General features: G+C 40.3%; 2 protein-coding genes across 10 annotated transcripts in view; one reads left to right on the top strand and one right to left on the bottom strand.

The window, feature by feature from the left end:
* Positions 1-3,575, top strand: part of LOC101107266 (charged multivesicular body protein 3) — an 87,556-nt gene extending 83,981 nt beyond the window's left edge. For all 3 annotated transcript variants that reach the window (XM_012169683.5, XM_004005892.6, XM_042246067.2), the window contains one exon: positions 250-3,575. In XM_012169683.5, coding sequence (XP_012025073.1) covers positions 250-395 — 146 coding nt within the window. In that variant the 3' untranslated portion in view covers positions 396-3,575. The remainder of the gene's footprint in view (positions 1-249) is intronic.
* A 10,903-nt stretch (positions 3,576-14,478) lies between these two features.
* Positions 14,479-24,418, bottom strand: part of KDM3A (lysine demethylase 3A) — a 56,467-nt gene continuing 46,527 nt past the window's right edge. For 4 of the 7 annotated variants that reach the window (XM_060412110.1, XM_060412113.1, XM_060412112.1 and 1 more), the window contains exons 20-24: positions 22,689-22,776; positions 21,462-21,592; positions 17,936-18,055; positions 17,712-17,851; positions 14,479-16,447 (exon numbers count right to left, since the gene is read on the bottom strand). In XM_060412110.1, the coding sequence (XP_060268093.1) occupies positions 16,022-16,447; positions 17,712-17,851; positions 17,936-18,055; positions 21,462-21,592; positions 22,689-22,776 (905 nt within the window). In that variant the 3' untranslated portion in view covers positions 14,479-16,021. The remainder of the gene's footprint in view (positions 16,448-17,711; positions 17,852-17,935; positions 18,056-21,461; positions 21,593-22,688; positions 22,777-24,418) is intronic. The other 3 variants (XM_027966749.3, XM_042246064.2, XM_042246063.2) reach the window with 1 other exon arrangement.

Below are 24,418 nucleotides of genomic sequence, written 5' to 3'. Positions count from 1 at the left end.
TCACTAGTGTTTAGGGATTTAGATCAAGAGCTTCAGAATCAAAATTCTTAAAATCAGAATCTTTAGTTACTGTGACTTTGATATTAGAAGTTGGTGTCTGTGCACATCGGTCATAGTAGCCCCACCAAAACAGGTGTTTCGTTGCCCCTTTTCTGTTCTTGTCAAGTTGAACCAGGTATGAAGACAAAGGAAATGAGGGGCCACTGCTTAAGCTGATGTTTTGTTGACCTGTGTACTGTTTCTTTACAGGGGCCTTAGGCAAAGCACCTAGTAAGGTGACAGACGCCCTCCCAGAGCCTGAACCTTCAGGAGCGATGGCTGCATCAGAAGATGAGGAGGAGGAGGAAGAGGCCCTGGAGGCCATGCAGTCCCGTCTGGCCACACTCCGCAGCTAGGGCGTCCTAGCCGGCCGCAGGCTTTCCTCCTGGGCCCTTCACAGGGCGCACCCTCCTTGAAGCCTCTGCCATTTCTGTGTCTTTTGCACTACACCTCTGGGTGAGACACTGCATTCTGGAGAAGGTTCTTTACTATTCTCTCTTCTCTTTCTGCAGAGGCTTGGGATTCAGTGAGATTGTTCTTGAGAGGTGGTGTAATAAATGCATCATTTTCAGGAGTGTAAATAGAAGTTATCTTTTTAGGGGATGAGGGCAAAGAAGTCTTGTCTTCTCACAGTGTACTTCAGAGAGTAGAGTTGATTGCCTGAATGTTGAGAACTCTGTACTTTCTTTTTCTGGCCTGTAAAACACTATATAAATGGATTTTAATAAATTTCTGCTTTAACACTTGGTCTTATCATAGATTGTCAGGTGCAAGGTGATTGAGCTTGCAAGGTGTCTCTTGTCCCAAATTATGTCCTGTGTCAGCCATGGAAAGAGGAGGTGTTACAGCAGGGCATGTGGGACTCGGAAGCTCAATGGAAGGCACTTCTGCTCAGCGGACGCTGCTCCTCAGCCTCCACAAGGTGCTTTGCCAGCTACTCTTCCTGTGTTTGTCAGCTTTGTATAAGCAAAAGGATGCCTGGGAATTGTGACCCCTTGTCTTGTGGGCTGGGTGGCTATATTATATTGGCCTGAGGCAGGTGTGTGTGTCTGCAGCTTTTTCCTTCCCACTGCAGATTGTGGACAGCAGTGGGGTTAGGCCTCTATCACCCTCTGATTGCCTTCTCCTGTGTTAAGCTGGTTGTCTTGGATGTATGGGATATGTGCATACATATCAGTGCTTTCTCAAAGCCAGGAGCTGACCAATGAGAAGGCATGGTGCAGTCATGCAGTGTAAATGATTCACACATTTCTAAGTGACATTTTTAAATCATTCAGCAATAGCGACCTATATTTTTGTGGGCCTGACAGTTTACAAAGCTGTTGAACATATGTGATCATTCAGTCTTCACAAATTAGGAGAACACCTCAGCTTGCTGAAGTGACATACTCTAAATCATAAAATGGCAGAACTGGGGTTCAACCCAAATCCCTCTGGTCCATGTCTTATGTGCCCTACACAGGTAGGGAAAAAACCCCGGCCACTGTCCCCCAGGTTGGTTTCTGTAGGTTGTATGGAGAAATGTGAATGTATTGGATGTGCTGCACTGAGGAACTTTTCCTCTCATCCTGCAAAATGGGACTCTCCAATCCAGGGCACTGTCCTCTTACTCTTGATCTCATCGTCAGGATACAGTTCAGTTTTTAAGTAAAATTCTTTTGAAAGAATTTTTAGGTTCAGAGCAAAATTGAGCAGAAAATAGAGTTCCCATAAATACCTCTTGCCCTGACACATGCAGTCTCCCACTTAGATGTATTGACATATCACATCCCAGAAGTATGTTTATTCCTGGAATCCTACAGTATGTAGCCCTGTAAGATTGCCTTCTTACATTTAGTAATATGCATGTAAGTTTCCTCCGTGTCTTTTTCATGGCTTGATAGGTCCTTTTTGGTGCTGAATTATATTTCATTGCTCACAGGCACTACACTAGACATTCACCTGTGGAAGGACATTTTGGTTGCTCCAAAGTTTCACCAGCTGTGAATAAAGCCATACATGTCTGTGTGCAGGTCTTTGTGTAGACATACATTTCACCTCATTTAGGTGAATAACAAGGAGCACAATTGCTGGATCATATGGTAAGAGTATGTCTGGTTCTGTAAAAAGCTGACAGTTCCAAAGTGGCGGTACTGTTTTGCATTCCCATCAGTAATGATGTGAGTTCCTACTGCTCCACGTCCTCACCAGCATTTGATGTTGTGTTTTGCATTTTGACTGTCCTAGTGTGAAACAGTATCTTGTTTTAATTTGCATTTCCCTGAAGATACATGATGTTGAACATCTTTTTATATACTTTTTTGCCATATGTATATATTCTTTGGTGAGATATTTGTTTAGAACTTTTGTCCATTTTTAATTGGGTTGTTCATTTTCTTTTTTTTTTGGGGGGGGGGTTGTTCATTTTCTTATTGCTGAGGTTTAAGAGTTCTTTGTGTACTATGGGTAATAGTCCTTTATCAGAAATATCCTTTGCAAATGTTTTCTCCTAATCTGTGGCTTGTCTTCTAATTCTCTTCGTGCTTTTCTCACAGAGCAGTTTTTAATATTAATGAAGTCCATCTTACCAGTTATTTCATGATAGTGCCTTTGATGTTGGATCTTAAAAGTCACTGCCATACCCAAGGTCACTTAGATTTTCTGTGTTGTTTTATTAGTAGTCTTATACTTTTGTATTTTACATTTGGGGTTCCCAGGTGGCTCATTGGTGAAGAATCTGCCTGCCAATGCAGGAGACACAGGTTTGATCCCTGGGTTGGGCAGATCTCCTGAAGGAGAAAATGGCAACCCACTGCAGTATGCTTGCTGGGATAATCCCATGGACAAAGGAGCCTGGCAGGCTATAGTACCTGGGGTCACAAAGAGCCGGACATGACTGAATGACTGAGCATGCATGCACTGTGGTCTGTGATTAATTCTTGTAAAGCATGTAAGGTCTGTGTCTAGATTTATTTCTTTGCATGTGGATGTCCAGTTATTCCAGCACCATTTATTGGAAAGATGGTCTTTGCTGCAGTGTACTACCCTCACTGCTTCATCAGAGATCTATTGACTGCATTTATGGGGGCCTATTTCAGGGCTCTCTGTTCTGCTCCATTGATGTATTTGCCTATTCTTTTACCAGTACCACACTGTCTTGATTACTGTAACTTTATAAATAAGTCTTGAGGTCAGGTAGCATCAGTCCTCCAACTTTGTTCTTCAGCGTTGTATTGTCTGTTCTGTGTCTCTTGCATCTCTAAACAAACTTTAGAATTCATGTGTCAATATGCACAAAATAACTTGCTTAGGATTTTGATTAGAATTGCTTTGAATCTACAGGTCCAGTCGAGAGGAACTAACATTGCCAGGATAGAGTTTTATGACTGCATTTATCTGGCTGATTTATTCATGGAATGATTTTGGAATTAAGGAATGCTCATAATCTCTGAGCACTTTTGTTCTTATGTGGATAATCAGAGTTTATCCAGGTGCATGGATGGACAGAATAATGACAACCACTCTTTCAGCGATTCAAATAAAATGATCTAAATATAGGGTTGGTTTGTTTTAATTGTTTGAGGGTTTCATTCCATCCCTATTTTCAGGCTAAGGGGAGAGCACTGTTGGCTCATTATTAGGCCACACATCCCATTTTCCCCCAGTACTCTGTTGGGTATCATCGGAAACAAGGTAAGTCAGATATTCTTCTGGCCCTTCCAAGTCAACACCTGCAATAAAAGTTTTCCTCTAAACCTCAAGCCCTTGACTTAGTTCCAGCACCAGCTCCTACTCGCCACACCCTAACTACAGATGATTCTACTTGGTGCCCCCACCCCCCAAAAATTTCAAGGGTACTCAGAATAGCATTCCACACCATCAACTCATTTTTTTTTTTCTTCTCAAACACAGCTTACTCTTTAAAAATCACTGTCCAGCTTGTGGTGATCACCCAGCAGTTCACTCGAGGCAGATTATAACTTGACTTTCTCTGTCCCTGCCCATTCTCCCCATATTGTCTGTTGGAGATGACTTCTTGAGCCAGTTGTACAGCACACATGGCCTTAGGCCCTCTTTCTTGTCTGATATATTTACAGGTATGTCTTAGAACTCCTGCAGAGAAGGGGTCATGACTTCTGTTTTTTCCAAAAGAGCACTAGTCTTGTCTGCCTGTGCACCTCTCCCCCAAATCCAGCTCCATAACTATATTTATGGAAGCAACTGTGAAAAATCAAAGCTTTAAAAAATTGGACCGTTTTTCTTGTCCTACCCTGGTGGCAAATGCCCTTGAAAAGCGATTCTGTATCACCAGTAAGAAAGATCCTTAAGTGAAAATAAGCTTGGGGAATGCTTGGCTGAAATAAACCTAAAGCAGGCTTCTTTAACTTTTCTCAGCCTTTCATATGCTTTAACCAAGTTTATTTAACCAAGCACTTTTCTTTTGAGATGCCAGAATGAACACTGCTTGGCCACTGAGCCATTTCAGAAATTCAAGTCTAAACCACAGTAGGGAAATACCTTTTCTTAAGCTAGGGGAGTTCTCATTTACAAATACTTACATTTATGTAATATATGTACAAAATTATGTCAGCAAAATGGAGTGGACAGTTTCAAACCCCTATCCTTCCAAAGAAACATTGAAAAAGTCCCAGAAACAGTCAGAACTCGAAAACAAAGGTTTGCAACAACCAAGAAAAATATTGTATTTAAAAAAAAAAAAAAAAACAGCTTTGTGGCATTTTTATTTGCCCTTGCCAAACCTCTGTCACAGCTTGGCAGCATCTTGAAGACAGCAGCCCACGTTTTCAAATGTGAGACCCTAGTTCCAGGGAAAGAGAAGAGGACCTTGTTCACAAATTACCATGTTTGGCCCAGTCTAAGGGCCATCCTGAAGGAATAACACAAGGTGCTGATCTCTGGTTTGCCTGTCTTGGAACTTATCCAGGGTGGAAGAGCATCAAGTATTGCTTGAAAACATGTTATGGAATTTTTTTTTCAATGTGCAGCCACCTGGGACAAAATTTTTCAGCTGAAAGATACAAGAGACTGCTCAAAACCTGGAGGAAAAGCCAGGGAGATGTTTGTTGTTGGTTTTTTTTTTTTTTTAGTGCATTCAACAACAACTGGGTATACTGGAAAATTTAGAAAGCCGGGATAGGAATTATGCTCAGAAAAGACCTGAAAAGACCCGTAGGTCTAGGCTTGGTGCATTCAGAAAGTGAAGGTTGAGTTAGAATCATAAATGATCTGGCTAAGTGATAAAGAGTATCCAAGCACACAGCCAATCCATAGAAGACCAGAACAGGTATTTTTGTTTGTTTTTTAAATTTCTAGCATTCAAGGAGATCTCTGTTAAGATACTGGCTGAACCACAGCTAAGCCTTCAGAAACTGAGAAATGAAAATCCTGGGGAAGCGAAAGATTCTGATTTTCAGGGTTATTCAGGAATATTTAAATGTCCAGTTTTGAACAATAAAATCACAATGCATACAAAGAAATTTGGAAGTATGGCTCATTCAAAGGAAAAAAAAAATTTACAGAAACCATCCCCAAGGAAACCCAGACATCACACTTACTAGACAAAGACTTTAAACCAACTGTCTTTGGGAACGCATGTAAGAATTAAAGATTTTAAAATTAAAAAAATAAACTATAAATAAACCAACTGTCTCAGGTATGCTCAAGTGGTAAAGAAAACCAGGAAAATAATATATAAACAAAATGAGAATATCAATAGAGAAATTATAAAAAGGAACCACATAGAAATTCTGGAGCTGAAAAGCACAATAACATGAAAAAATACACTAAAGGGGTTCAGCATATTTGAGGAAGCAGAAGAAAAAATAAGTAAACTTGAATATAAAAAAACTGAAATAATCCAGTCTGAGAAACAGAATGAAAAATGAAGTGCACACAGCCCAAGGGATTTGTGGGAGACCACAAACTCACCAACATGTGCATTATAGGAGAAACAGAAGGATAAGAGAGAGGAACAAAAAGAATATTTGAAGAAATGACTTAAAACCTCCCATATCTGAATTAATCTGCACATGTAAATAGCTCAACAAATTCCAAGAAAGATAAAGGGATCCACACTAAAACACATTATAGTCCAGTTGTTGAACAATAGAGACAGAATCTTAAAAGCAGCAGAAGAGAAGCAACTCCTCACATACTAGGGATCTTCAATATGATTAACAGCTACTTCCTTATTGGATACCAGGGAAGCCAGAAACAGGGGAGTGATATATTTAATGTGTGGAAGGCAAAAATTGTTAATGAAGAATATCATAACCAGCAAACTTAAAAGAATGAAGGAGAAAATATGCCCTGCTTTAAAACAGAAAAAGCTAAAGGGGTTCATTACTAGTAGAACTGTCCTACATGAAATGCTAAAGAAAGTCTTTCCAGCTGTAATAAAAAGACACTAGATAGTAACTTAAAGCCATATGCAAAAAAATAAAGACCACCAGTGAAGGTAACTACATTGGTAAAATAAAAGCCAGTACTGTACTTTTGGGTTTGTAACTCCTCTTTTTTCTTATAAAGGTTAAAAGCAGATGCATACAAATATAATTATAAATCCATGTTAATGGACACACAATGTATAGAGATAATCTGTGTCAAAACAATATAAAGAGGGAGTGACTGAGATGTCTAAGAGTAGAGATTTTGTATACTATTGAAACAAAATTGATATTATCCAAACTTGGTCATTGTAAAACTTTAAGATGTTAATTATAATCACAAAGGTAACTACTGAGATTAAAAGAAAAGGAAAGAAAATGGATATCAAAATGGTATAGTACAAAATTTCAACTAAATGTGAAAAGCAATAATGGAAAAACTAAACAAATATACACAAAAACAGGTAAATAGCTAAGTCCTTCCTTATTAGTAATATAAATGGATTAAACACCAATTAAAAGGCAGAGATTGGAAGAACAAATAACATAATCCATCTATATGCTGATTCATTTTAGGTACTATACAAAGATACAAAATATTGAAAGTAAAAAGATGGGAAAAGATATTGCATAGGAATAGCAATTGAAAAAGAAGTAGGATGTCTATGTTTATCAGATGGGCTTCCCTTGTGGCTCAGCTGGTAAAGAATCTGCTTGCAATATGGGAGACGTGGGTTGGGAAGATCCTCGGGAGAAAGGAAAGGCTACCTACTCCAGTATTCTGGCCTGGAGAATTCCATGGACTGTATAGTCCATGGAGTTGCAAAGAGTCAGCCATGACTGAGAGACTTTCATGTTTATCAGATAAAATAGGTTTTAAGTTTAAAAAGATTACAAGATACAAAGGAGAACCTTAAATATTGACAAAAGGGTCAGTCTGTCAAGAGGATATAACAATTACATATGCACCTAATAACAGAGCCCCAAGATATATGAAGCAAAGATTGCCAGAAATGACAGCAATAGACAATTCTGCAATAGTAGAACTTTCAATAATGAACAGAACAGCCAGGCATAAAATCAATAAGGAAATAGAAGAACTGAAAACACTATGTAGAAGAACTGAAAACACTATGTACCAATTTGATATATACAGAATACTATAGCCAAAAGGGCAGAATACACATTGTTCTCAAATGGAATATTCTCCAGGAAAAACCATATGTAAGGCCACAAAACAAGTCTCAAGAAATTTTAACAGACTAAAATTATACTAAATATCCTTTCTGACAACAAAAGATGAAACTAGAAATCAGTAACAGAGGGAAACTAGGAAACTCACCAATAAGTGAAAATGAAAATAAAAAGTAGAACTACTACTTGATCCAGTGCTTATATTTCTGGGTATTTATCTGAAGCAAAGGGAAACACTAATGCAACAGTATATGCACGTCCAAGTTCACTGCAGCATTATTTACAATAATCAAGATACAGAAACAACCAAAAAAGAAAAAGAGGTCACAGAAAAGACAAGGATGCTTCCTTTTGCTATTTTTATTCAACATGGAACTGGAAGTTCTAGCCAGAGCAATTAGGCAAGAAAAAGAGTTTAAAGGCACACAGATTGAAAAGGAAAAATGTAAAATTGTCCCTACTCATAGATGACACGATCTTATATGTAGGAAACTCTGAAGATTACACACACACACAAACACTGTTAGATACAAATCTGGCAAATCATAGTTTGGCCTTACCTACCTTGAATGTGCTCAGAACACATTGAACCAGAGTTGAGCAAAATCGTCTAACTTCACTTTGACTTTTCACTTTCATGCATTGGAGAAGGAAATGGCAACTCACTCCAGTATTCTTGCCTGGAGAATCCCAGGGATGGGGGAGCCTGGTGGGCTGCCGTCTATGGGGTCGCACGGAGTTGGACATGACCGAAGCAACTTAGCAGCAGCAGCAGCAGCAAGCTTATTTTATAATAAAGTATTGAAGGCTGAGCACTGAAGAATTGATGCTTTTGAACTGTGGTGCTGGAGAAGACTCTTGAGAGTCCACTGGACAGCAAGGAGATCAAACCAGTCAATCCTAAAGGCAATCAGTCCTGAATAGTCATTGGAAGGAGTGATGTTGAAGCTGAAGCTCCAATAGTTCATTTACTTAATGTGACAGCCAACTCACTGGAAAAAGACCCTGATGCTAGGAAAAATTGAGGGCAGTAAGAGAAGGGACGACAGAGGATGAGATAGTTGGATGGCATCACTGACTCAATGGACATGAGTTTGAGCAAACTCTGTGAGAAAGTGAAGGACAGGGAAGCCTGGCATGCTGCAATCCATGGGTTTGCAAGGAGTAGGACACAACTGAGCAACTGAACAACAATTGAATATCTTATGTAACTTATTGAATACTGTACCGAAAGTGAAAAACAGAGTGGCTGTATGGGTAACACCATTAGTGCTCACAGCTGAAAGCACACTGGGTCTGAAGAATGTTCGAAGCACTAAACTAAAATTAATTGCTGGATGATGATGCTATAGCTACAGGGTCATCAATCTTTCTCTTCTGATGAGGCTTGAGAATAGCTGGAAGAAGGAACTGGGGTATAGACCCTTGGTTTAGCAGATACCGTGTTCTTCAGGAAGATAACTAGCTTTGCAGTTTTTCTTTATGGCAAGCAAGAGCTTCATGTACCTACCTGCCAGGTCTTGCCAATCTCTTATAATTAACAACCATTTCTAACATCTGTACACCACTGGTGATAGTAGCAAACACCTCTAAGTTTCTTTGCTGTGAACTTTTTTGGTGTCTCAGAACTGCTTCTTCCTCACCTCAACTCCTTTCTTTCTCCAGTTCAATCAGCTCTTCATTGGAAGGCTCTTCAGCCTCAGTGCCTATGGTACTGCAAGTTTTCTTATTATGGTGATAATGGGAAGTGTATTCTTACTCAGATTTCTGAATGCCCTAGGGTTTCTTAAGTGGTACATTAGGAAAGACTTTTAATTTGAACCCTGCAACATTTCCACCCAAAAACAGTGTTAAAAGGTCTCTGAATGCCTTGAATACTGGCATTGTATTGAACTTTTGAATGTATGTATGTCCTGACATACAGTTCTAGAATAAGCTTGTTTCATCAATATTAACTTTTTCTTCTGGCAATTTTTTAAAAAACATTTACTTATTTGGCTGCACTGGGTCTCAGTTGCAGCACACGGGATGTTCACTGCATCATACAGAATCTTTTGTTGCAGCACAAGGACTCTCTAGTTGTGGTGTCTGGACTCAGTAGTTGTGGCCTGTGGACTTAGTTGCTCCGTAGAATGTGGGATTAAGTTCCCCAACCAGAGATTGAACCTGCGTCCCTGGCATTGCAATGTGGATTCTGAACAACTGGACCACCAGGGAAGTCTCTCTGGTGAATATTTCTCACCCACAATTGTCCTATATAGCTCTTTCTTCAAATCATCAGCACCTTTTAGCATCAGGACTTGCTGCCTCATTGGTGAATTTCACACTATGAAAATCATGACGCCCTTTGAAGCTCTGAAACCTACAAGTTGCTATAAACACTTAGGTATAAAGAGTGAATTGAAAAGCCTTCCTACCTTCAGTTGGCTAAGTGGTATAGCACGTGACAATTTTTCAGTATCATTAGACCAGCTCTTTTGTGATGACAGTGTGTTTAATTGATGCTGTTCACTGCATCACTGATTCACTTCTTAACCTTTAAAATGGTTGAGATCATCAATGGAAATTCCTAACTCATGTGCAGTGACCATTACTGACTTGCTTGCTGCCTTTGTGCTGGGCAATTGTCCTGAGTTTTATCTCAAGAGTAATTGCCTTCCTCTTCTTTTTCCCACTAGAAGCAGCAGATGCAGATGGGCATTTTGTAGACATCACAGGATGCAAAAACACAAACCACAGTACATTTTTTAAAATGCCAGCAACACAGTACACTGAAGAGTATTGGTTGTTTACCCTTGAGATCATATGGCTGACAGGAAGCTGTCATCCATTTCTAATTAAAGGTCTCAAAATGAATGTAGAGGGAATGTACCTGAATATATATTGTGTCATATTTATTACAAGGCCAGAGCTAACATAAAACATACAAAAAATATAAATCATGATCTGAAGTTTTAGATCTGTTCTTTGAACTGCATGTTTTCACTGATGAACTGCTTCTACTACACATTTTAGAAATATGACTATACATTTAAATCTGTAAATTCCCATCTAAGCACTGTTGTAAACTGAATTCATCTTTGAAGGTTGTGTTTTTATTATTGTTTCAACTATCTACTTTCTGATTTCTTCTTGGTCATTGATTTACTTGGAAGTATGTTGCTTAATTTTTCAACATTTGAGGATTTTGTAGTTATTCCATAGTCATCATAGAACATATTATTTTTTAATATTTAGTTGGCTGTGCCAGGTCTTAGTTGCAACATGCAGGATCTTCAGTTGCGGCCTGCAAACTCTTATTGTGGCCTGGGGGATTCAGGTACCCAACCAGGGATCAAACCCAGGTCCCCTGCCTTGGGAGTGCAGAGTCTTAACCACTGGACCACCAGCAAGTCTCTATCCCCTACTTTTTGAAAGTTTGCTTTACACTACTTCACATTTATGAAATACCTACATTAGTACCTGTTTTTGCTAATGGAAAGAAATCTGGAGAGGATTTTTTGCTTAAAAAAAAATTAAAAAGGCAAAATGTGAAAATAGCATTCAGCGTTTGTTTTGCAACAAGCTGTAACAGAGGCAGCATACACGCCAAGCCGTGAAAGTGGCACTGCCATGCTCCTTTACAGAAGACTACACTCAGCATCAGGGCACCACAGCTATGAGCTGTGCCTGAGCACCTATGCTTGATGTTGACTTATTTTGTGTGTCCGTTAGCAAGATGTGTCCCTAAGGTACCTGCTCCTACGCTTGTGAAATGTTTCACAGGAAGCCTCCCTTTCAAATAGTGGGGGAAACCTATACTTAGAAAAGGCCTACTTGTTCCTTCTTTTTCATCAACTGAAAATAAGAATGTCATTTTCTCATTCAACTCCAAAGGTTTTTCCTACTTGGAGTTAATTTTTATTTTGGTGTAAAGATACATAACACAAAATTGATGATTTAATCATTTTTAAGTGTACAATTCAGTGGTAGTAAGGACATTCACAATGTTGTACAACCATCACCACCATTCATCCCCAGAATTTTTTCATCATCCCAAACAGAAACTGTGTCCATTAAACAGTAACTTCCACTTCCCCTTCCTCTCAGCCCCAGTACCCATCACTCTACTTCCTGCTCTATTCTAGGAATATTACTGTTCCTCATATAAGTGGAATCATATAGTATCTCGTTCTGTGTCTGCCGTATTTCACTTAGCATATTTTCAAGACTCGTCCATGTTGTAGCAGGTGTCAGAATTTCTTTCAAGACTGAAAAATATTCCACTGTATATAAATGGCCACTTTATCTGTTCATCTGTTGGGTTGTTTCCACTTTTGCCTCTTGTGAATAATGCTGCTGTGAACGTGACTGTACAAGTATCTGCTTGAATCCTTGCTTTTGATTCTTTTGAGTTTAAACATAGGCGTGGAGTTGCTGGATCATACGTTAAGAGGAACTTTATCCAGATTTATGAAAATAGTTAAAATTGCTTAAGGTTATCCAGGAATTTACAATTTCCCTTGTGCACCATTTTTTCTTGCATCATGATGTGGGTTTTCTTTCCTGAGAAATTCTGGCTTTTATCTGAAAATGTCAGTAATGAACAAGGAAAATAACTTTTAGGTGTCTAGACTTAACCCATCCCTCACCAACTGCCGGGGTCCAGCCCCGGTGGATCCAGGGAATTCGAAGGGTGGACAGCGTTGGCGTGAGAAAAACTTATTTAACCAGGGCAAGTAAGTAGACCTGGCAAGCCTCCGCGCCCCAGATGGAAATTCAGCCTGAAATTAAAGTAAAAAGCAGAGGGAGGGAAAAGGAGAGAGAGAGAGAGAGACACGGGGAAACCAGTCCAGCGACTGGCTCTCCTTCTATTGTCCTTCAAGGCCTTTTATACTTTTGATTATACATAGAGATCAATGGGTAATACAAAATTATGTAGCGTTCACAGCCCAGACTCTTTCTGTATATCTTTTTGTATACAAAAGGTCTCAGGTGATTTACATTATCTTCTGGCCAAGAGGCTTGTTAACACTTTTTGCCTCTTCTTTAATGAACGTTAATTTCGTTTCCCCTGAAGTGTTTTTCTTTAATCTGCATCTCCTTAAAGCATTAAAGTTACATCTCTATAGAACAAAGGTGCAGTGGGTTATAACAAAGAAGGTACTTAACTCAAAGATCTAATGTTGCTAATACCAGGTCTACTACTTGTTTTTCTATATACCAACTATATCTAAAAACAAAGGATATGAAAATTTGGCAGCAAGCATTGACTCAACAAATGAAACTTTTAATCAGTCCTATTCTAAAGATTTTGACTCCTCGGAAGCCCCTACATTCCTAGGATGTTTTAAGCTTCCTGTGCCTCCTGCAGTCAGGAGGCCTCAAACAATCACACGCGCAGCTGTACGAGTCCTGCAGGCAGGCTAGAAAGCCATCAGAGGGGTTTTTGGATTGAAACACTCTTTCAAATGCAGAAGACTAAAGCCCTGAATTGACTTTTTCCAGAGAATGTCAGAAAAGTGGAAAAGCAGAGCACAAAACCCAGCAGATTTTTGTTGGGGTACATGCTTAGGAATTTCCAGAGGGGCCCCTGAAGTCTGAGCACGCCTTGCGTATGTCAGCTTCCTTCCTCATAACCTTGTCACGCACGGCCGGGATTCCTCACTGGCTCCCAGCAACCAATCTCTTGATTCTCTTATTGTCAAACTTGTACTTTTCTGTGTCCAGCTTATAAGTAAACATTTCTCTATAGTTCCCTGTTACTCAATGCTGAATTGTATCTTTTTACCAATCTTTTGGTTTGTAAAAGATCTTTTTTCTGCCCCTTAACTCATGTGCTGAATTTCTAATTTTAATGTCTCATTTCTGTAAATTCTATTCAGCTTCTTTCCCAATTTGGTCACTTACGGCAATCTCATTCTTTTATCATATCCCCATAAACCCATTTCTTCACGCATACTAAATGTTTCAGAATATAAAGTACTGGATCATTCCAGAATCTACAAACATTGCAGGTTTAATATAGCAGTTTGTGGGTTTGCATTGACTCTTGCTCATGGGAGCTCTCAATTTTTTTATTTGTGGGCACACGCATCTGATTTCTTCAATAGAGAATTCAACTTTTCATCTTCTTTTTGCTTTTGGAGATTTCTAATCAACAAAACTGTATAAAGGAGCTTCTGGTAAGACATTCCCAAGGAAGATGTTTCCCACTAATAGATATTTCCATTTATTCTTTTCAGAAAACTTTATGTTTTTGAAAGTTCATCCATTAAAGATTTTGGCTTCAGGTGGGTTAGCATTAGGTATACATCTTTGATTTACCACTCTGAGCTCATAGGTAAAAACCCAGGCTCCAGGCCTTGTCTATGTTACTTAATTTCAATTTAATTCATTTTAGTACAGCTAGAGCTGTCTACGAGAATCAACAAGGTATAGAAAACTGGCTTCTCTATGAATTTCCTTTCTTCATAGAGATGATTATTTTCAATACTACAGTTTTAAAACTTCTAATAATTTCATTTTCTTTTGTAAACTCCTGAATTATAAAGGGTCAGAAGAGAGACAAAGTTTTTTGACCTATTAACTTTTTAGAATCATTTAGCTAGTCACCATTTGGTTTTTCGGTTAATTCTCATTTCTAAAGGTAGTTAATCAGCGGTGTTTCTTTACAAAAATGTGACAGGAGTTTCCACTTGGCTGGGGAGGAACTTGTTTCCATGTGAGCACTGTAATACCCACTCAGAAATCACTACAGCATCAAATTTCTGTGCTTTTAAGACGACTTCCTGGCGTAAACTCTCACACCGGTTAACACTGATGAAATGTGTGTTGACTCTGCAACCAGAGAATAATGCCAATAAACTGAGTCAAAACATTATATGAATACTTTAATGCAAAATGCTTAACACTTAAAATTAGCAAAGCTTCAATTTAAATTAAAACTCCATTTAACTAAAGATGGTTAACCCCAAGAATTGTACAGTAGTTGACTTCTGCTATATAATGCCAGTCCTAATGCAATACAGTATGAGAACTGCACTGTTGGTCGTCGCTTCTTCCACTGTTCTTCTGAACCTTAAGGGCTGGGGGCGAGGGTACTCAGACACAACAAAACAACCCAAATCAACTGCGTGGTGGTTCCTTAGAGTTATAATCCATTTGATTAACCTGTCCAACCACGCAGCTGGGGATTAACTGCAGATGTTGTTCCAAAACTGAGAAGGGGTTCTGTTTTTACAGTTGGGTAGAAGCTCTGCACTAGGTGAGAAGTCACAGTTTTAAAGGATGCATGTTCTGTAAATAGTTACTACATATACACATTTAGTGTCTGTAAACACTAGAAATATACATTAGACAGAGTACCCCCTTACCAGGTGGGTACAGTTTAAAAAAGAAGATGAGGTAACATGAGTCTCAAAGTCCACAGGAATCCTGCCTGAAGAGTTTGAACAGCTGCCAGTAATTCACTTCCAATGTGCAGGGGTAAGGCGCCTCTGGGACCCTCAGGGTTTGCCAAAGCTGGATTCACTGGCTTTCAGCATAGCAACCGCATCTTTTACTGCATGGTAGATAACATTCTTCACCTGATCAAAATGAGAGAAAATATGGTCAGTTTAGCATTAAATCTAAAATCTGTCCACTGAGCATAAACTTTCCCCCTACCAATTTCATTACCATGCTCTTGGAACTTAGGACTCAAAATTCAATATGAAATGTTAATACTTGAAAGGCCCCTGGGATCCTTGAGGCTTTTATACACATTTTAAACCTATGCCTCCTTTGAAGAAATGAAAAGCTCATTCTCCCCCTTCCATACGTTTTGATCCTGTGTGGCCCTGCCCTCATTGAGTGCAGAGAGAAGCAAGTCCCAGGGTACAGCTCTCTTTTTCAGGGTTTATATATGTCCCTAGTTTTCTAAACGAAATCACATGTTTTAGATAATTCACTACTGCAAGCCTCTAAACCAAAGTGAGATTCCCTTCTGGTTTATTCCTCCTTTGCCTAAGTAGATAGCAGAACCAGCCAGTTCATCAACTCACTGTTACCTAGTGTGATATGGCCAAGTTCATGGACGATTTTTTTTGTTGACAGGAAATAAGGATTTATTGGTGGGCATGAATAAGCAGGGGACAGCACCAAGGGTCTCCTGAGTGCAGAGCCTGCCATTTGTCCAAGGGCCCAAGATTAAGGATGTATTCGACTCCACAGTCATCTGGGATGAGCTGCTTTTCTGCAACCATGTTTTCAAATTCATCCACCATTAAATTTAGTAAATCCCCATTTCTTGGAGATGTGGATGGATCTTCTGGTGGCCAGGGAATTTGAACTTGGCCCTGAGGAGGGCTTCAATCATATGCTCCTTGTTCTACAGCTTGGTATGGATAGACATTCACTGATAAAGGGCCATGAAGCCAGAGTCAGAGAATGCCCGGGATCACAGCTACTTTTACCTGTAATTTATCTTCGTGGTTTGTATGAGTCTGTGACAAATAGCGGAATTCCTGAGTAAGCCAGAAGCAGTGCTTAACATGTTCTGGGGAAACAAAATCTTCAGCCACCTTGATACAGCTATATAAGTTATGAACCTGGAAAACAAGAAGCCACATCAGTAACACAAGCCACATCAGTAGTGTATGGAGAATAAAAAATACAATAATGGTTCTTGCCTGATGTGGCGCTCCTGCTGGGATAAATACCACATCTCCAAGAAACTGCACAATAGCCCAGCCTTGAACCCCATACTCTTGATGCAAACGCTTCCTCAGTGATCGGTCTAAATACCAGCTCTGATCATGAATGGGATCGTGGTCAGCGGGGTTTTCTTGACCTTGCTCTTCTGACACCTAGAATACATTCCAAAGGTTATGAAACTGAGTTACGTGCTAGGGCTCCAGGAGTTACGTGCTTGGCCCCCTGAACAATGTGGACGGTCAGTAAACATCAGGCCTTCTTCAACATAAGCCCTGGATGGCAGAAAGAGAAAATAGTACTCAAAGACAATAACTGAATGAATCAAGAGGAGACTGAAAGAAAATGTGGGTTCCTTTGTCATTTCCTATAAACCACGACTGGCAGTCTGCATTATTTTTGTAAATACTGTGTTTGGACAATGTTTTGGCCTAGACTTTTGAATGTAAATAGACTTAAGCTCCTCAAAAATAGATTTATTGCTCTGCAGTTGTTAAAAACCTCTAATTCACTAACAATTTGAGTTATGAAACAGTCCCAAAGATGGCTACAGATGAAACTTGTTTATTCTGGACCAGTATTGGGCAGCACAAACTCAGGGTGACACTATCAAAGGTACAACACGGTGACCAGCAGGTCCTCTGGAAGACCCAAGTTATCCTTAGCAAAAGACATCTTGATTGAGGCAAACACTGGTAAAGGATCTAACTTGGCACAAGGCTAAGACCATGCATAGCCACTCCTCATGAACAAATGAAGAGTACCAGCCATAAGTATCTGTGCTAAAACTAGCAGCCTCAGTGGCAAACAGGTTAAAAATTGAACATGCCCATCTGTGTCTAGAACTAAGGATTCCACACAGAACCCTTGCCGAATAACCAAACTACTGGAATCCTGGGATCTTCAAAGTCCCTGTATACCTCTCCCGTGACCCTTCTTACGTTGATGGCCACCAGCAGGGTGTGAGGTCTCCCTGACCTACTACCACATGAGGGTGGACCACACCAACAGAGACCTGAGTAACTCACTCGGAACACAGCTATCAAGGGCGAAGAAATGATACATGGATTTCTAAAGTGCTTAGGTTTTTAGGGCTGTCTGTAAAAATAGATACTATGTGATGATCAGAGGAACTACCATGAAGGTGAAGGCAGAGCACAAAACCCTCCAAATTCACTGGAACATAAAACACAGACATGAGAAACAAGTTCCCCCCCTTTCAAAGATGTGAGCCTAATCATCTAGAAACCGATGATCCTTAGAAACCAGCTTTGGCCTACCCAATCTGAGATGCACAGGTTTAACATTTGAGGTTGTGATTATTCGTCAGTGACCCAGTCAGGTCTCAACATGTAGTCATTAATAATACTGCCATTCTGCACGTTTCTCTCTTCACATGCCACAGGGGAAGGAGCACACCTTTTTAAGAAATTCTCGTATCTTCTCTGTGTCCTTAGCAGCATATATGTGCCAGAGAGCTCCTGGCTTCTCTTTTCCTTCAATAAATCGCTTTATTGTGAGTTCATCAGAATCTCCATCTTGGATAGTTTTAAGGACTTCTGGAGCAAGAGAAGGCAGATATCAGATCACACATGTTCCAGCTCAGAGAGTAAGCCCCACTCTTTTTATGCTTAGGATCCTACCTTCTTCTTGGTCACACTGTCCTTTGGGAATTCCCACATAGACCATGACATTAGCTGCATCAGATACATCTAGGTGAAGATTTGTTGTTCCATATTTCCGATCTTCTGGAGTAATTAATCCTGCAGGCAGAAAAGCCTGAAATTTACTGTAATAGCACAGGCTGCCACAGTCTTTCCCACTCCCTGGAACACTTGGCCACAAAATTTAAAATCTACCTTTCTAAGCATGGAAGAGTAACAGAATATTCAATATTAAGTTATTTTATTCTTTCAACTTTGAATAAATATTAAACATTTACTTTTGTAAGAATAAAAAAACAAGTCCTAATACTAGTTTCTGGTGCTAAGCAAAATATCTGAAAATCTGGATGAAATTTAAATAAAATATGGATGAAAAAAAAAAAAAAGACAAAAGGGCTTTTTAAAAATGAGCCCATATGCTGGCAAGAAAAGAAAGTCAACCCTAGAAAGCAGGACTCAGGAAGGTAAAGTGGACCACTGAGGCTGGGATTTGCCAAAAGGATGTGTGCTCAACCAGGCGAGCTCAAGCTTTCAAGCTTTGGTTGTCACAGCTGAGGACCCTGGGGTAAGACATAAGACGGGGATTCTAACAGAACACCTCCCTACCCCCGCCCCAAACACACACAGAAAGCTAGGACCTCAAATGACTATGTACTCAGTCACACTTGGATCCCTCAACTATGGAAGAGGTTGAGCCAGGCAGGGGCTTCTTAGGTGGCACTATTGGTAAAGAACCCGCCTGCTGATGCTGCAGACATAGTCACAGGTTCGATCCCTGGGTCAGATAGATCCCCTAGAAGAGAACATGGCAACCCACTCCAGTATTCTTGCCTGGAGAGTGCCATGGACAGAGAAGCCTGGCAGGCTATAGACCATGGCATCACACAGAGTCGGACATGACTGAAGCGACTTAGCACACACATACGAGCCAGAGCATGAAGTCCATGCTGGTGCTCATAACCTGAGACTCTAGTCTCCTCCCCCAGGAGAAAGCCTATTTGCTCAGCATTCACCTTGAGGCTCATCAAGCCTTGCGGTTACCTTGGATCCCCATCCTGACATGAGGACACTGCTTCTTGACTGGGCACAGAGCCAAGCATGGCTCGGGATGGGCAAGCCAAGGCTGTTTTCTAACCCGCCAGGCCCTGCAACTTAAGCCCTGTCTTGTTTGGAGGCCAAGGAATTTCTCTCTGGCTCGCAGGAGCCTGTGGTTTAGGAGCAGCCATACACACAGGAGCCAACACCTTATCATTTCAACCTGGGATCATGGCTCTAGGGCTCAGCTGCAGTTTCCCTTCTTTCCAGTGTGCTGAAACGCCAGCCCTAGGAGTGAGTAAAGCATTAGATATTGGGCAAAATCATAGGATATATGAGATTTTCTTTAAAAGAGTAAAGGAAAAAGTATGAAGAGGGGAAATAGGAAACAACTATGGAAAAATAGTCTGACAGCTGTTGTAACTGGGAGACGAGGACATGGGAAGTCACTGTCCTAGATTCAGGTTTTCAGTGCATTTAATTTTTTATAGTAAAAAGCAAACAAGTATAATTTGAGAAGAAAAAAAGCAGTGTGATAGATGGCAACTGAATTAAATGAAGTTATTAATGACAACATGGAGGAATATCCCTAAGTCTGATTCCATTCATATAAAGTTCAAAAGTATGTTAAACACTAGAAGAACATTTTGCAGTAATACAAATATATGGTAAAATTATAAATGTAAGGAAATGATAAGCATGTGGGCTAACACTGGGAGCAGAAGGAAGCAGATGGAGCTGGGAGGAGTGAGGAAAGGTGAACATGTCTCAGAAAGACATCAAGAGCTGCTTGCTGGTTTGGCTAGTGGATCCAAAAACAATGGTCCCAGGAAAAGGATTCCCATAAAACAGAAAATCCTGAAACAAAACACGCCATGGACTTTCACGCAAAGAACATAAGCAGACCCAGTAGGGGCTGCTAGGTGACAGACCACTGGGGCTGGAGACTGGTTCAAGCCTGGAAATCAGGAGACTTAAGACCTAGTCCCAGACATGTAACTAGACGCCCTTTGGGTCTCCTAGTCAGGTCAATATCCCCTCTATCATCCTCAAGTCCTGGTCCCTATTTGTAAAACTGCTGGTGGTGGTGAAGCTGGAAAGAGGCTGACTTGTGATCTTTCCAAAGAGCCTTTCACTCTACTTTGTCTCATGGAGGAGTCACCCAACTTTTGAAAAATGACTGCTCATTAGTGAGGTTTATCATGAAGTGGAAGATGTTTGAAAATGAACACGTTTTCATTATTTCCACCCCTCACTGGTTACTCTGAATGGGAAGAATTTTGATACAGAAAGCTATTATAGAGTGACACTGCCATCTATCAACTGGATCTAGAAGGGAAAGACCTCTATCAAGCTATTTAAACCAAATAAATAGACTGTTTATATTAAAAACATCTCAGGTAACCACTTCTACCTTATACAGCTTTCTAATTTCTATTAGACCTGGATAATCGTGATATAACATTACACCATTTGCTTTAGTAGAAAAATGCTTCCATTCATGTAAATTTGTTCTAAATCCTCACTGTGAACAGAACACACCCTGCAATCCCAGCCATCTAGCTGCTCTGAAGGGCTCAGGGGAAGGTAGCACAGCTGCAGAACAGGCTGCTGCCCCACAACACAGGCAAGGCTCTCTAAACTGAGACCTGAAGAGCAAGGGGGAAATGGGCATGGGCAAGGGGACTACTGCCAGCTGTGTCCTCTCCCCCAGACCACCTCTCAGCCCATCCCGGCAGAACTATCTTGGGCACCTGGACTGTGGGAACTCCCCAAAATAAAGGCCTCTCTGGAAATGTTCCCTGACCTCACTCCAGGTGGTTCCTGGGCTGACTCCACTGTAAGAAAAGAATTGGGGGCTGAGGTCCAAACCCTCACTCCCGCTACCCCAATGGTGTCTGGAGAACATGTCAAAGATGTCAAAGAGGGTCTGCCACCCTCGAGTCTGAGACACTGCAGTTGGGATTACGTGAAGAAGGAAAAACAATGAAGTACAAATTCAAAGAGTATGTTTAATACTAACTTAAATAACTGAATACTACCCACCAGCATGGAACACTGCATTTAAGTGCAGCTGATGTTAAAACAGCTGAGATTCTAACAGATTGACCTAAACGTCCAGCAACATTAAAACAATGAATAAACCGACCATTAAATAAGGTACCATGCAACCATCAAAAATGATCATACTAAAAACCACTGAGCAACATGTAAAACTCTTCTTGTATAATATTAAGTGTAAGAGAAAATTTTTATTATAAAATGGCATATGCCCTACAACTGCAATTAAGAAAGGGAAATATACATACACGTGGCCAAGAATGAAAGGAAATATGCAATAATGAAGACCACTGCTATGCGAAGGGGTAGGATTACAGACATCTTCTCTCCCTCCCCCAAAACCAATGTTACAAATTTTTTAATGTGTTTTACTTCTGTAATCTTTTCAAGTTAGCCATTTCTTTCTTACCATAAGCATTATACATCTTGGGTCCCAGATCTGGCCTAACAAAGTAGTTTGGCAGCCGTGAGGCCAAGTTTAGTTTGCCGTCTCTCCTTGTGTACTCAGGCAGTGGAATGTTGGCCATCAGATCATCAAACCTAGAACAAGACGACAGTGGATTTGCAAAATAAGCTTGCATTTCTAACCATCTATATGTAGAGTCTATATATGACATGAATGAACCTGTCTGTGAAGCAGAATCAGAGACACAGAGAGACTGGTGGTTGCCAAGGCAGAGGTGGGCAGGAGAGAGTTGAATTGGGAGTTTGGGATTAGCAGACACAAACTGGTAAACATAGAACAGATAAATAACAAGGTCCTTCTGTATAGCACAGGGAACTATATTTAATATCCTATGATAAACCACAATGAAAAAGAATATGAAGAAGAATGGGTGTATATATATACATACATATAACTGAATCACTTTTCTGTACAGTAGAATAACATAACATTGTAATTCAACTATACTTCAATATAAATGAAAAAAACATTTAAGGTTAGAATTGCAGTGCTTATGAACAAAGTATTCTTTCTCTCCTACAGCACACATATATATCAAAATAATCTAGAAAAAAAATAATCTAGAACACTGCAGACAAAAGATCTGAGCAGAAACTTCCTGATATGAAGTAACACTAAGGGATATATAATTCCTTAGTTCTGAAACTCCAGTACTTTGGCCACCTCATGCGAAGAGTTGACTCATTGGAAAAGACTGATGCTGGGACGGATTGGGGTCAGGAAGAAAAGGGGACAGAGAACGAGATGCCTGGATGGCATCACCGACTCAATGGATGTGAGTTTGAGTGAACTCTGGGAGATGGTGACGGACAGGGAGGCCTGGCATGCTACGATTCATGGGGTCGCGAAGAGTCGGACACGACTGAGCGACTGAACTGCACTGAGGACTCAAGGTTCAAGCGCAAATCAGGAAAATGGATTGAGCAATTCCACTGTCTTGTCTAAAGCAATGTCACTCTCTTCTACCCAACTCTAACATGCCTGATCTCACTCCTGCCTACAAATGAATGCATGCATGCCTGAGTCAGCCTTTTCTCTGGCGGAGCACCACAGTGTGGAAACACAGAGGGTTTTCATTAGTGAGCCAGATTTAAAAGTCAGTAACTTCATCTCACCAGCATCATCATCTCTCAAGAAAAGGACCATCTCTCCCTTTCCCCATAATCGTACCTGGAGGGCATCATATCTCTAAAATCTTCTCCTGGTGGCCAGTCCTTAAGTTTCAACACCATTGGCTCTTTTTCATTTTTCAAGCGGTCTGAAAGATAACCAGAAATTACTGAATTGTTACTATTTATAACTCGGAAATAGATAAAAATCAATGGCAAATTAGCACTTTATGCCTTAACAATGCAAATAAAATGTATCTGTCTCTGCAAAATCTTTATAACTTGACACATTTGGTTCAGTTCAGTTGCTCAGTCATGTCCAACTCTTTGCGACCCCATGGACTGCAGCATGCCAGCTTCCCTGTCCATCACCAACTCCCACAGCTTGCTCAAACTCATATCTATCGAGTTGGTGATCCCATCCACCATCTCATCCTCTGTCGTCCCCTTCTCCTCCTGCCTTTGATCTTTCCCAGCATCAGAGTCTTTTCTAAAGAGTCGGCTTTTCACATCAGGTGGCTGAAGTATTGGAGATTCAGCATCGGCCTTCCAATGAATATTCAGGACTGATTTAAGATTGACTAGTTTGATCTCTTTGTAGTCCAAGGGACTCTCAAGAGTCTTCTCCATCTGAACAGTTCAAAACCATCAATTCTGCAGCTCTTAGCCTTCTTTATGGTCCAATTCTCACATCCATACATGACTACTGGAAAAACCATAGCTTTGATTCTATGAACCTTTTGTCAGCAAAGTATTATCTCTGCTTTTTAAGATGATGTCTAGGTTGGACATAGCTTTTCTTCCAAGGAGCAAGTGTCATAATTTCAAGGCTGCAGTCACCATCTACAGTGATTTTGGAGCCCAAGAAAATAAAGTGTGTCACTCTTTCCATTGTTTCATCTATTTGCCATGAAGTGATGGGACCAGATGCCATGATCTTAGTTTTTTGAATGTTGAGATTAAGCCAGCTTTTTCACTCTCCTCTTTCACCAAGAGGTCTTTTTCTTTTTCTCCTCTTTTTTTCCCCTCCCATTTCATCAAGAGGTTCTTTAGTTCCTCTTTGCTTTCTACCATAAGGGTGGTGTCACCTGCATATCTGAGGTTATTGATTTTTCTCCCAGCAACCTTGATTCCAGCTTGTGCTTCATCCAGTCCAGTGTTTCTCATGATGTACCCTGCATGTAAGTTAACTAAGCAGGGATGACAATATACAGCTTTGACGTACTCCTTTGCCAATTTGGAACCAGTCTGTTGTTCCACGTCCAGTTCTAACTGTTGCTTCCTGACCTGCATATAGGTTTCTCCAGAGGCAGGTCAGGTGGTCTGATATTCCCATCTCTTTCAGAATTTTCCACAGTTTGTTGTGATCCACACAGTCAAAAGCTTTAGCATAGTCAATGAAGTAGATGTTTTTCTATAATTCTCTTGCTTTTTCTATGATCCAGCAGATGTTGGCAATTTGATCTCTGGTTCCTCTGCCTTTTATAAATCCAGCTTGAACATCTGGAAGTTCTCAGTTCACATACTGTTGAAGCCTGGCTTGGAGAATTTTGAGCATTACTGTTTGCATGTGAGAGAAGCACAATTGTGCAATAGTTTGAGCATTCTTTGGCATTGCCTTTCTTTGGGTTTGGAATGAAAACTGACCTGTTTTCCAGCCCTGTGGCCACTGCTGAGTTTTCCAAATTTGCTGGCATATTGAGTGCAGTGCTTTCACAGCATCATCTTTTAGGATTTGAAATAGCTCAGCTGGAATTCCATCACCTCCACTAGCTTTGTTCATAGTGATAC

The sequence above is a fragment of the Ovis aries genome, chromosome 3 (assembly GCF_016772045.2).
Source record: "Ovis aries strain OAR_USU_Benz2616 breed Rambouillet chromosome 3, ARS-UI_Ramb_v3.0, whole genome shotgun sequence".
Lineage (NCBI taxonomy): Eukaryota > Metazoa > Chordata > Mammalia > Artiodactyla > Bovidae > Ovis > Ovis aries.
The sequence above is the reverse complement of the archived record's forward strand: the minus strand, read 5'-3'. Positions and strand labels throughout refer to the sequence as shown.